The sequence below is a fragment of the Alexandromys fortis genome, unplaced genomic scaffold, assembly GCF_014885135.2.
Source record: "Alexandromys fortis isolate MF-2015 unplaced genomic scaffold, M_Fortis_MF-2015_v1.1 scaffold_6, whole genome shotgun sequence".
Taxonomy (NCBI): Eukaryota; Metazoa; Chordata; class Mammalia; order Rodentia; family Cricetidae; genus Alexandromys; species Alexandromys fortis.
In genome coordinates this window covers 24,526,240-24,539,639 of record NW_026067902.1, presented here as the reverse complement: position 1 = coordinate 24,539,639, position 13,400 = coordinate 24,526,240, and the positions used below count along the sequence as shown (strand labels likewise).

The 13,400-nt window shown below is 38.4% G+C and overlaps 1 protein-coding gene across 2 annotated transcripts in view; it reads right to left on the bottom strand.

The window, feature by feature from the left end:
- Aqr (aquarius intron-binding spliceosomal factor) overlaps positions 1 to 10,123 on the bottom strand; it is a 77,544-nt gene extending 67,421 nt beyond the window's left edge. For both annotated transcript variants that reach the window (XM_050132668.1, XM_050132672.1), the window contains exons 1-4: positions 9,877 to 10,123; positions 5,867 to 5,923; positions 3,578 to 3,618; positions 104 to 139 (exon numbers count right to left, since the gene is read on the bottom strand). In XM_050132668.1, coding sequence (XP_049988625.1) covers positions 104 to 139; positions 3,578 to 3,618; positions 5,867 to 5,923; positions 9,877 to 9,951 — 209 coding nt within the window. In that variant the 5' untranslated portion in view covers positions 9,952 to 10,123. The remainder of the gene's footprint in view (positions 1 to 103; positions 140 to 3,577; positions 3,619 to 5,866; positions 5,924 to 9,876) is intronic.
- Positions 10,124 to 13,400: the final 3,277 nt, after the last annotated feature.

Sequence of the window (13,400 nt, the reverse complement as noted above, 5' to 3'; positions counted from 1 at the left end):
CCTGAATCCATAAGCTCTTCCTAAAGGCTACAGAAGTATTTTCGTTGCTGCAAAGGGAGCCTTTACTCACAGGCCATCCTCCATGCAATGCCTTTTCACTCACCTAAATTCCAACAGCATTATTTTCCTGATGGCAAACCTAAAAACATAAAAAGAACCAACTTTGAAATTGAAAACAGAAACATTTCAGAGATCCCAATCCTCATTCATTTGGAATCTTTTGTAATCAAATTAAATGATGCATCAGATTTTATAACATCAGATCACAAAGGCCAAAAGTGCACAGGTCAACTTCACAAGCACTAATACTCTCATCTCACAGATATAGCTACCAATGTCCCAGATGCGGAAATCAGATGTCCCACACACTTCTGAGTCTTCACTGTGGGGAATACTAGGTATCTGTCTATATTATACTCTTCTTTATAATAGAAGCATGTGGCTTTACATGGATAAATGAAACTTTACAAACAAAATACTGCTCCAGAGGCTGATTTTGTTTTAATTATTTTCTAATATTGGGAATAAAGTACCAATACCAGAACACTGCCACTAGGTGGTAGTTTTCAGATTTGAAAATTAAATTTATAACTCCCTAGGAGACCCTTACCCTGCCAAAATCCTATTCTACTGTATTCTGATCGCTTAAACACAGGCGGATCTCTGGGAGTTCGAGGCTGTACAAGGGCTAGTTCCGGGACAGGCACCAAAGCTACAGAGAAACCCTGTCTCGAAAAACCAAAAAAAAAAAAAAAAAAAAAAAAAAAAGCAAGGATGAAATGAATGCTTTTACTGTACAAAGGCAAAAAGCTGGAGGAACAATGAGAAAGCATTAGCTTCTACAGTTCGGGAAGGCTACAGAGCAGATGTGACACCTTAAGAGACATACTCCGGAGAGGCAGCTTAACTAAAGGTGTATGTGTAAGAGAGGAAAACCACCCTAAGCAATAGACACCAGATCGGAAGAGTTTTGGGGATAGAAAAAGCTACAAATAATAATCACAAATATAAATACCAAGAAGGGTTTGTATTTTTCTATGTTACCAATATGGACCGACAACATACAGTAAACATGACACTGTGCTCAAAACACAACACACATTTCATATGTTCAGTCACAGTTGGACAATTGTGTATAACAAACTAGGTCCATTGATGCCATCGGCGATCACATGTAGCTGATAAAGAAACAGTAGGCAGACAGGGAAATTGTTTTATTACCGTACATCCTTCCAGGATGTAGTTGTACTAAAACATGGAGTTTGGAGTTGTACAGCACCCTCACAACCACATCTGAAAACTATATAAAGAAAAAAATGTATTTTCAAATGCTAAAAAGGGCTCTGTCATATGAATGTGTGGGCACACATACAGTGTACGTGGAGGTCAGGAGACAACTTTATGGAGTTGGTTCCAGGGATTGAACTTAAGCCTCCAGGTCTGCGTGGCAAGTGTTTTACCTGGTGAGGCATCAGCCTGGCCCAAGTCTGTTGATTTAAAGTTAAAAAAATAAAAAAGCAAGACTATAGCAATTATTTTTCACTTATGAATTAAGATGTTAGAGGAAGAAATAAACAGTGTCTTCTAGAGTACTGACAAAATTCAAGTTTTCTTTGTGGAAATATTATAATCTAAAGGGTATACTATACCCTGTCAGTGTCACGATTCAAAATAAAAGTTTGTACGTTTCAAATAAAGATAAATACAAAGTGGCAAAATAAAGTATTTGTTATTTTTATTTTTCCACCACAAAACCTACCTGGTGGATTCCTAACAGGATTAAGAATAATGCCAAAGGGTATAAATGAATAGATCTAGAAGAAAATGGATGCTGTTCCTATTAAAGAACAAAGTACTGGATAAGAGCCAAGGAAATAGGTCAGTGCCTCAGCTACTAGGCACTACCTAAGCAAGCTCCTCAAGCACACGCAGGAATTGCAGGAATGGTACCTCAAAGTTTGGGGTGGGGGAGATGCACTCTGTATGCAACACACTTAGAGCAAAGCAAGCACACAGCAAACACTCAAGCAGTAATGATTCCTGCTTTAAACAGAAGTTGCATAAAAATATAGTAAGAGAAGCTTTCCAATCTGACACTGAAGAAAGAGCAAAAACGAATGAATTGTGCAATAAACCATGCAGACCATGTGACTAGGCAAAGGGCTTTTAAGATTAATTTTGAGATCTCAGAAAAATCTATTTTTAGATAAGAATATTAAGATCTGAATAACTTATGAGTACTATGATATTCAAAGGTTCTTATGACTATAAGCAGTCTATTTTGGCAGTGCATTATAACCATTAATAAAATTACATTACATCGAGCATTCCCTAGATATTGAAGATGACACATTGCTCAGCAAAATAATGTCTTCAGGCACTAATCTAAAACACTGTTCATTTAAAGATTTAAATATATTTTGTGATTTATGTCATAAAAAATTCTAAACAGGCTCACAAACAATCCATTAAAACCACTGCCCTACTTTGACACTGCCTTATTTTTGCTTTCAAATTATTTAGTGAAATTTACTTTTTTAAAGACTTAAACACATAAAAAAAATAAAAAACAAGCAAAAAATTCTACAAAATTTGAGCATGCATGGTGGCACACAAATGTAATCCCAACACTTAGGAGCCAAGACAGCAGGATCAGTAAGTTCAAGGCCAGCCTTGTGCTCTATGAGACTTTATCTAAAAACCAATTATAAAATTACAACATTTAGACAACTATCTTTTAACAATAATAACTGAGGCTGGGCGGTTGGTAGCACAAGCCTTTAATCCCAACATTCAAGTGGCAGAAGCAGGTAGATCCCTGTAAATTCGAGGCTAGCCTGGTCTATAGAGCGAATTCCAGAACAGGCTCTAAAGCTACAGAAAAACCCTGTCTTAATAAACAAAAACAAACAAAAAAATTAACAGGGCATACATATCTACAAGTAAACATGTGGAAAGATGACCAATCTACATGGTTAATTTCTTTTAAAGCCTCCCATGAGCAAATGCAGTGTCTAAACACTTCTGTGTGAGGTGGGGCAGGGAAGATAGAAACCCCACACAAAGCTGAAGACACTGTGAATAGGAACAGGAAAGAAAAGCTTAATCACTCCTTTATATATATAATTAAAAATAACTAATTATGCCTTGGTTTTATGCAGTGTATATATAATAATTATTTTGAATTTACATCTTAGTTTTATAATTTTAAGAGTGTTTTTCAGAAGATTTATTAGAAATAATAAGAAAATTATTAGTGAACTTGAAATAAATCTATGCTCGCTCTATCTATCTATCTATCTATCTATCTATCTATCTATCTATCTATCTATCTTGGTCCTTCAAAAACCAAATTAACTGTGTGGGGTTTAATCCCTCTGATTGAACCCTGAACAAGAAGACACAGAGGTAATAGATGACTCATAAATACCAGAATAGAAACATTCTTGCCGTCAACACCCCAATGAGCAGTACAGAAAATAAAAAGATACTTTGCAAGCTAAGAGCAGAACCAGACACTCAGACACATTCCACATGGTCTACATAATCCCAAGGTACCACAATTACTCATTCCTACCTTGATTTGACGATCTCTTTTTCATATATCTCTTCAATTACCTGTTCCAAAAGTATAAAAATGTTTAATGTATCAAGCGCCTTGCTTTTCAATCTAAACTGACAGCTTTCAATTACTGACTCAATTATTTATTATAAAATAATTTGCTTTAAGAAAGATCAAATATTTAAATAATTAGAGACATTTTAGCAATGACATTATTTCTCAAATATAAAGTAACAGACAGTAAACTAGAGAAATAATAAAATCCATCCACATAAATACACAGCTCTAAAATACTCTTTAAACAGGATGCGTTTATAACATTTCTAGACAAACAAACCTCACAGAGTCATGTTTTCGAAACTTAATTTTAAATGATTTTAGATGCTATTAGACTCTAAAAGTCATAACAGCTTCCCTGAAATCAGCTGGAAAGTAAGTTAAAAGTGTGAAGGCAATATAGAAACAAATGGTAACTGCTACATCCTACTATCCAAATGATACGATAACATCACGAGTTCTAGTCAGCTGAGCCAGGGTACATAGAAGTCAGGCTCTGGAGTTCTACGTTCTGCCTCAAACCATCACTATTGGAGGCTGTGACCCTACCACAAGTGCCTGACCTGTCTAATGTCAGTTTCTTCATCTGATAAAAGGACCAGAAATAATGACTTCTATAAAAGGTTGCATGAATAAGACAGGGCATGCAAATGTCTGCTACAACTTTGAAATGTGGTCAACTTTGAGCTACAGTCACCATAGAAACACAGTACAGTTGTTAAGGGTAGTAAAGAGCGTTTTGATGCCGGTGTACTGCTGTGTTACTGTTAATGTTTCTTATATGCTCAAAGTGTAGTATATATCAAATGTTTATGGGCAGAGGATGAGAGGCGATGGGGTAAGTCTAGTCTGAACTAGATAGAATTCTCTATCACTATTTTTTATGAAAATTAAATTATGAGTTTTAAATATAAACAAACAGTAAAATTATTCTGAATGGGCATATATAATTTCACCTAGAACTATCTAACATAAAGTAAAATGACTGAGATATAAATTTGAATCTCAAGAAAAGCTTAATGTAACTAGATCCAATTCAATCAATCTGGTAGTAAGGGCATGGTATTTGTTATTAATGGAAAATTACTCTAAAGACTCCTGATCCTAACACACAAAAGTAAAAATAAACAAACACCATGTATTGAGATCAGGTTACTCTGTCGATGATTAAAATTAAATCATGTGCTCTGTACCCATGAATATCTTCCTGAGTAAAATATGACTACTAGTAAAACAAAAATACACTTACAAGTAAAATGTTGAACCTCAAATGATGCAGTATGATTTTATGTTAAGTGTGGCTTTAACAAAGCCACCTAAAGCATCACAACTCAACCCACACAGTCAGAGATTAAGGCCTGAGTCGTCATCACTTGTTTTGTGCTTTGCAGTGTCAGCATACACTCCACGGCAGGCTGGCATTTTAGGACACTTCCAGGAAGAACCCTCCAGTTAGCTGGCATGTAGCTCATTTTTTTTTTTTTTTTGACAATTGCTTTGATGACACTGTAAGTCCCCTGAACGGTCCTGTCCATAGTCATCTACTCTAGACAGGACAGTGTCCACTCTCTCCTTCCTTAAGACTCCTTTGCCTCAGTCTAGCAACCTGAACTCATCGGGAAACTAAAGATTCTATTTTTAATGAACAGCCAAAACTTTCATATAAATTTTTCCATATATTTACAAAAATATTTGTTGCATGCTCATCTGTAATAATAAAATATTTAAAATAATCTAAGAATCCAGAGTGGGGAAATCATTATACAGACACATTTCTGGAAAGGATTAAAGGAAATGAAAGAAAGTGATAATACTAATTATCTCTAGATAATGAATTTTATGTTATTATGCATAACTTCTAAAGACTCTAAAATTTCTAACATAAGCAATTATTGGTTTGATAATGAAAAACAGTATTTTCAACTTCAAAAAATGTATTGAGGGGGGCTGGAGAGATGGCTCAGTGGTTAAGAGCACTGCCTGCTCTTCCAAAGGTTCTGAATTCAATTCCCAGCAACCACATGGTACCTCACAACCATCTGTAATGAGGTCTGGTGCCCTCTTCTGGCCTGCAGGCATACACAGACAGAATATTGTATACATAATAAATAAATAAATAAATAAATAAATAAATAAATAAATAAATATTTTAAAAAATGTATCGAAAGCTTTTGTTGAATTAATCCTTAAAAGGAAATACCAAAAGTATAACTGTGTGCAAGTATGTTGTAAGACAAAACTACTTACTTTTATATCAAAAGGTGATTTCTTCTTGATGTGAGGAGCCCAGTATTTACATGCTAACTGCAAAAAATTCAAACAAACAGTAGAAACATTAAATTCCAAATCCACACCACTGAACAACTTAGACAGGTCACTCAATGCAAAGCTGTTGTTTCTTAACAAAGCAGATGTAGGAATAGGGCACTGGGCAGTTTTAAAGGTACCCATATAAGCATACAATTTAGATATCATCCTTGGGCCCAACACAATAAATAACAGATTCCAACAGATTCATCTCTTTTCTGAAACCCCTGGCAAACGGTATGGTTTGTTTATAGTCAAAGTAAAAATGTTTTTGGATTACTCATAAAGAAATCCAAGGGCTCAAAAGATTTAGTTAGCTGCCTATGATTAGTTAGTCAACAGCTGGAAGCATTAAAAACCAGTTCCAAAATCTTCAGGAAAGTTGATATGTAAAGAAACAAACCTTTAAATGATTACTACATACCCAGACATAAGTAGACCAAATCTTTAAGAAACTACAGTATAAAGGCTAGTTATTCAGAGGATATAAAAGTTGGTGTTTTATATTTTAGTAGGTTAAATTTCACTTAGAAATTTGAACACAGATACATAATCTCTCCAGAAACTGAAGTGGACTGTACACCTGTCAAGAACTGTGGACTAGGAGTGGAGAAACGGCTCAGCAATTAAGAGCACTTGGTCCTTCAGAGGACCTGGGTTCCAACCCGATTAACATGCTGGGTGGCTTACAACTCCCTGCAACTCCCATTCTGGGGGATCTGAGGGCCTCTTCTGTTTTCCATAGGTCACCACACACATACATACACACACACACACACACACACACACACACACACGCACGCACGCACACACGCACATACCACTCTACTCAGCACATAAAAATACAAATTAAAAAAACTGAACACTTCATACTGATTTTTTTTAAAACCGAATAAAATCCTTTTAAAAAATGGAAATTCGTTAGGTGGTGGTGGTGCAAGCCTTTAATCCCAGACTAGGGAGGCAGAGGCAGGTGGATCTCTGTGAGTTCGAGGTCAATCTGGCCCACAGAGCAAGTTCCAGGGCAACTAGCGCTGTTACACAGAGAAACCCTGCCTCACAAAACACAAACAAACAAAGAAGAAACTCTAGCAAGCACAAAGATTCAATAGATTTATGAGGAGGTAACTGCATTGTCTTGCATACTGGTGGTACTTAAATGTCTGCTATATAGATAGACAAATACACATATGAAAAGATACATGAACAGGTGCTGGAGAGATGGCTCAGAGGTTAAGAGCACTCACTGGCTGCTCTTCCAGAGGTCCTGAGTTCAATTCCCAGCAACCACATGGTGGCTCACAGCCATCTATAATGAGATCAGGTGCTCTCTTCTGGTGTGCAGGCATACATGGAGGCAGAATGTTGTGTACATAATAAATAATAATAAAAAAAGATAAAGGAACAAATGAAGCCAAGGTTGAACTCTCCACTCTCAACTTAGTACAACCAGGACAGCACAAACTGCTCAGGAGAAACGTCACAGGAAGATATAAGGGAAAGTAAAAAGAGAAAAGAATAATAACAATAATAATAATAAAGCACGGTCACAGAGTCAGAACTTAGCTATGCTTTAACTTCTTGATCATTTGTTTAATACACAAGACAGAACCCTTCCTGGGCAGGTATCAGAGGCTCAGAAATCAACTCACATCTAACACCAACACATCACTTACCCATGACGGATTTCCACACTTTGAGGTCACCCCTTTGGCAACACCCTTAGACAAATACAAGCAATTTAAATTATGTCTTCAAATCACTTTCTTCACATTTCTACTCTGGCATTTTGCATATTAAACTTTCAGTTTCTCCAGATCTTCTTCCAAAGATCACAGACTCAGTGAATACAAGGATAACCTTTCTGCAGCTTAGACAAACAGCACATGGCAAGTCCCAGACATTAATTTTTGTTATCATTACCACTCAATCCTCCTTCTTCTCAATACTTCTCAATGACTACATCCATCTGTTCATGGACTGACTTGTCCACTCATTCCAAATACATACCAAACACACTCCACGTGTCTAATACAATGCAGGTGTCCAGGAGTACATGGAGAATAAACAACCGGTTTCTAGCTCAACTCTCACAACCTAACACATGACAGAATAATATGATGCTTATAAATAAATGATTTTCTCCAGACACCCCATTCCATCCTACAGTTTCAGTTTGGTATCTGAGTGAATATCAATATGCTTTATCCTCATATTCAAGAGCTCTTTCAATATATACAACTAAATGCATATCACAGTTAACATAGTCAAGACTGTACTTTTGATATGCCAAAGCAACCAACCTTTTCCATCTCAGTATATGCCAAAACATCCACGCAGCTGTTCAAGGCATTCTTAATTAATATCTTTCCTCCACAATCTATGACCAAGTCAATCTGTCTCAACTTGAGACCATAACCAGCCTTTTAACTTGAACAGCTGAGGCTCTCCAATCTCTCATATATACTGTATACTAACACTATCGCTATCCCTAGAACTACTTTTGTTCCCTTATCCCCACCTAATATCCATATTTTGGTAAGCTGATATTCTAACAATACTATTCACCAGGTTGCAATGCAAAGCCACTGGATTTAGAAGGAAATCCAAACCTATTTGTCCTAATTGTACACGAGCTAGTCCCTGTATATGGCTTCATACTCCTCTTCTACTCGTAATTCTCCGCCTTTTTTGGGGGTTGGTTTTGGCTGTTGATATTTGGGACAGGGTCTCACATACCCTAGGCTGGCCTTGAACTCCCATTCCTCTGGTCTTCACCTCTCACTTGTAGGGAATTAAAGGAACGTACTGTCACTCCTAATCCATTTTCCCTCTCAGTTCGTATATTCCAGCCACTGTAGCTCTCTTTACATTCAAACTTCACGACATCAGCACTTGACATTGCCCGCACTGTTTCCTTGTTCTCCCTCAAGTTGGCTGCTTATTTGCACTGAACTTTAATGGAGTTTAAGAAGTCAGGAATAGGCCAGGCGGTGGTGGCGCACGCCTTTAATCCCAGCACTCGGGAGGCAGAGGCAGGCGGATCTCTGTGAGTTTGAGACCAGCCTGGTCTACAGAGCTAGTTCCAGGACAGGCTCCAAAGCCACAGAGAAACCCTGTCTCGAAAAACCAAAAAGAAAAAAAGAAAAAAAAAAAGAAGTCAGGAATAGCCTCTCTAATGTGATGTAAAGAAAACAGGTTAAATCGGGATTCCGAAGAGCAGGAACAATGTCTAGAAAGTCAGCTAGAAATTACCGTGGCACATTTAAGTCACTGAAGCTTACAGTGGCGAAAGCTCAAAGTAAGAACGGGAGAGGCGTGAGCAAGGACACTTTAAGTGAAAGCACAGCACTTTCAAAGCTTTCAGTCATTATCCCAGGGGCAATCAAAACAGTGGATGAGGCAGCTTGACCCCCAAGTGCACTCTGAAGCAACCTGAAGAACGGACTGCAGGAGAACAGGAGGAAATATGTCAGATCAGGAAGCCTTAGAGTGGAGGGGGACAAGTTAGCACGTCGTCATGCAAGGGCTAAGTGAATGAAACAGCTTCTAGGATTCTGCCCTGACAAATCCGCTGAGACAGGAGAGAAGCGGGTGGGCTTAAAAACTTCCGCATTTACTCTTGAACCTAAAGAATAATTTCTAAAGAACTAACACGAGCGGGAAAGATTGAAAGCCCAGGACTGGTTTTGCTGTCTCCAAATCAAAGCTGCAGAAATAATTAACGTTCATAGACGGATCTACTTGTAGAGGGGGTCTTGTCAAACTAACAAAATTCTGTTCAAACACAAGTTTTGCAGTCTCTTTTCTGTCACCGCGGAGCGGACTCTTTCTGCGTGGCATTTCCAATATTTAACTAGTAACGGGCACGTACACGGGATATCAAAGACAATCCCAGGACCTGGCCATGCTTCCTCCCCGCTCACACAGGCAGACCCGCCGGGGCTCACCTGGGTGACGAACTCCGCATTGATCTGGGACACCGTGGGGGCCACGATTTTCTTGGGCTGCGCAGGGGCCGCCATCGCACCAGTCGCCTGCGGCTCCCGTGCAGACCAGAGGCCCGCGCTCGCAGTGGGGACACCAGAAAACTTTCAAGCAGCCGTCGTGATGTCTAGCCCCGAGCTGCAGAAAGCACCCGGACACTCTGGGATCTCACAGTTCCGCTGGGAACTTGTGAGAGAATCCCGGCGTTCCCCCGGAAGTAGAACTAGTAGGCCCGGAAGTTAGGGCAAGCGTTAAGCCCTAGCTAGAAAGCCAACTGCTTTTACCTGTTTCTTTATCGCCCCCTTATGGAAACTGGAGATATAACACCCAGCGTGCGGAATTAAGGTAACAGGGACCAGCCTGATAAATGGTGTTGGACACGGTTAGTAAAGGTGGGAGTTGGAAGAATAGGATTTAGGGTTTCTTTGGATGCTAAAGAAAGACGTAGTATAAAAACCATACTCATTCAAGGCATTCTGCGGCCTTAATAGCTGTCTAGAAGTATTGATTGTCATTCAATAAATACAGTGTAAAACTTGATACATTTTGAAATGGTTGTGTATCTTTTAAAGCATCACCAAAATCGTGACGATGAAATTGTCCAATGCCCTCAAAAGTTACTATGTGCCATTGTGCTCTCAGCCTTACATCACGTCTCACTCAGCCTTCTGTCAATACTGATCCTCTGTGTCACTGTTCATTAGAGAATTTTATTTAAGCTTTATGTAAATGTTTTGAGAAAAAAGAGACTATTGTACATAAATTTTAGAATATGCCTTTTTCTTTGTTCACCCAAAATTATTTTGAGATGCATCTGTGTTGTTGCTTGTATCAGTCACTGATCCAATTTTATTGCTAAATAAATTAATTTTTTTTCAGACAGCACAGTTCATGAATTTAGTAATCTGTTGCTAGACGTTGAAATTGCTGTTAGTTCTAGACTGCTATAAACAAATCCTCTACAAGCGATTCTTAGCCATTATGGAGAGACACGTTTCCTCTGAAGTAATACACTAGATGGTTAAGTCCTGTGATAAGTGTGTTTGTTCATCTTTTAAAGAGGCTTTTGTCTTTCCAAAGTAGCTGTACCTCACTAACATTTGAGACTTGTGTTGTCTTCTTTTTCCCACCAACATTTAAAATGAATAGTGTTAAATTTTAGTTAGCCATTTAAATAGGTATGTGGTACATCACATTATGGTTTTAATTCATGTTTCTCTAACGACTAGTAATGTTGAGTACCCTTTTGTGTGTGTTGTGCATATATACTCACTAGAAAAATACCTGTTCTAAACTTTCATCTAGTTTTTATTCAGTCACTTATTGTATAATCCTCACATTTGCACACACCTACTATTTACGAATTCATACACACGTTAAATGGCTACCTCTAGTAAGTTCCCTCTGGAGAAATGTAGGCAGGAGACTAGCAACTCATTCTCTCTCTTTTAATTTTATGGTATGTAGTGCCCTACCCAAAATTAATAGTTTGAAAAACATTAGCTGTGGGTCTGGAGATTAAGTACATAAGGTAGTTTTTGCCACTCCATATTTTACTCTTTATTTCTAGAGGTATAGCTAAACATTTACAAGCTTAAAATTTTAAATGCAAAGGAATCTGGATGTAAAATAACCACTGACACCTTATCTCCAAATGTAGCACCTATAAAATTGTAGTGCAGGTTTTCTAACGGCTTTGATGATAAATCTTGATCATCTGAAACTGATCTCTATACTTCCCTGCAGCTACCACATCTCCTATAATATATTCTTAAATAATAATAATAATAAAAACACACCCTGGAGCCAGGAAAGGTCTTCAAAAGCAAGGATGCCATTGCTGTTAAGTACTTCATGTGATAAGAGGACGAGAATACCACAAAGACCAGGAATGGGGCAATTAAAAGACTTCTACTGACTGGCTTTAAAGTCAAGTCTGTTTATAGGAGTATCTAAAAGGACTAGTGCCAACGTAGGCATCAGGCAGGCATTTGTGAGGGCTCTGGTCCATTTCTCTGTGACTCTTAGGCTTTGACTCTTCCAATTCCGTTCTGACTTGATGATTAGGTCACAGCACTAATGCGGAGAATCTCTGCGTGTACCGTTTCCCTCTTCAATCTGAATTAAGTGCAATCATGCACTCTGGCCACCTCCTTAATTAAGTCAGTGCTTTCCCCAGAGCCAATCTGGGTGACTCAAATGAGAGATGGAATATGCTAACAGGTTTGGAGAGATCCAGCCTGACTGATGGGCAGCAACTAGACTCAGTCTGCCCCAAATCTAGTACCGGAGAGATGTCACTATAGCTAGCAACACTCATTCAGTAACTATCGGGAAGGCCAACTTCAAAATTATAGTGGGAAGTAGGGATACCAGACAATATATGACTAAGAACTGAATGAGTGAAGAGACAAAGGAGGCAGTAGGGATGTAATATATTCCACCAGTTCTGATAATAAAGTAAGAAGGGTGAACGATGACAGTAGTCAGAATAACAGTCTTCACAACCAGCCCCTGCATGCTTGCATGTGTTGTCTGTGTCCTGTGTATGTGAGGGTGCGTGCTGTGCCCATACAGGGGCATGTGAAGACCAGTGGTCTACCTATTCTTTGAGATAGTCTCTCTCATGGAATCTGGAGTTTGCATTTAAGCTACACTTGGCTGGCCAGTGAGTTAGCCCCCAGGACCTACCTCTCTCCACTCACACCCTATGAGTGTGCAGGAGCTACACAGATATATTCCCGGCTGTTGTGGGTGCTGGAAATCCTAACTCAAATCCTCATGCTTGCTCAGCAAATCTTTTTATACGATGAACTATATCCCCACTCCCAACCCTGTTTTTAAGGTAGGTACAAGGATGGTGTTCACTATCTTTTTATTTTTTTCTCCAAATATGCCCTCATATTTCATCAGTTTCCATATCATCTTCATATATGTAATGCTAGTACAGATGGACTCAATCTTACCTCCTCTGTCTATGTCTGCAGTTGGTTCACAAACATACCTTGGAAGGAGATGGCAGAGGTGAACTTTGCTGAGATTTTTGAGAAAGTTATACTCTGCTCTCGTGAGTAGGATCCCTCATTCATATGCCACCCTACTCCCCCTCCCATGAAGGAAGCTGAGGTACATTACAAAACATTAAAGAATCATATGGAAAATAGTCTGTCACCATGAAAGGCAGAGCAGATAGAAGGAAGCAGAATCGATTAAAGAACATGATTGGACAGCTTTACAGTAATCCAGCCAGTGGATTTCAAGTCATGGAAGGCAGTCTTATTGTTAAAGTGATTTGAGGCAGGTGACCCATTAGTTACAGTCAAAAGCATCTTATCATAGGAAAGCATTAGCTTTTAAAACGTGTTATTTAGAGGTAAAAGAATCAATGGGGAAGTAAAAAAACTAGACAATGTGGGATCTCCTCTGTATGTTATGAATATATATTTTTTATTATTGGCTGATAAAGAAACTACTTTGGCCTAAGGCA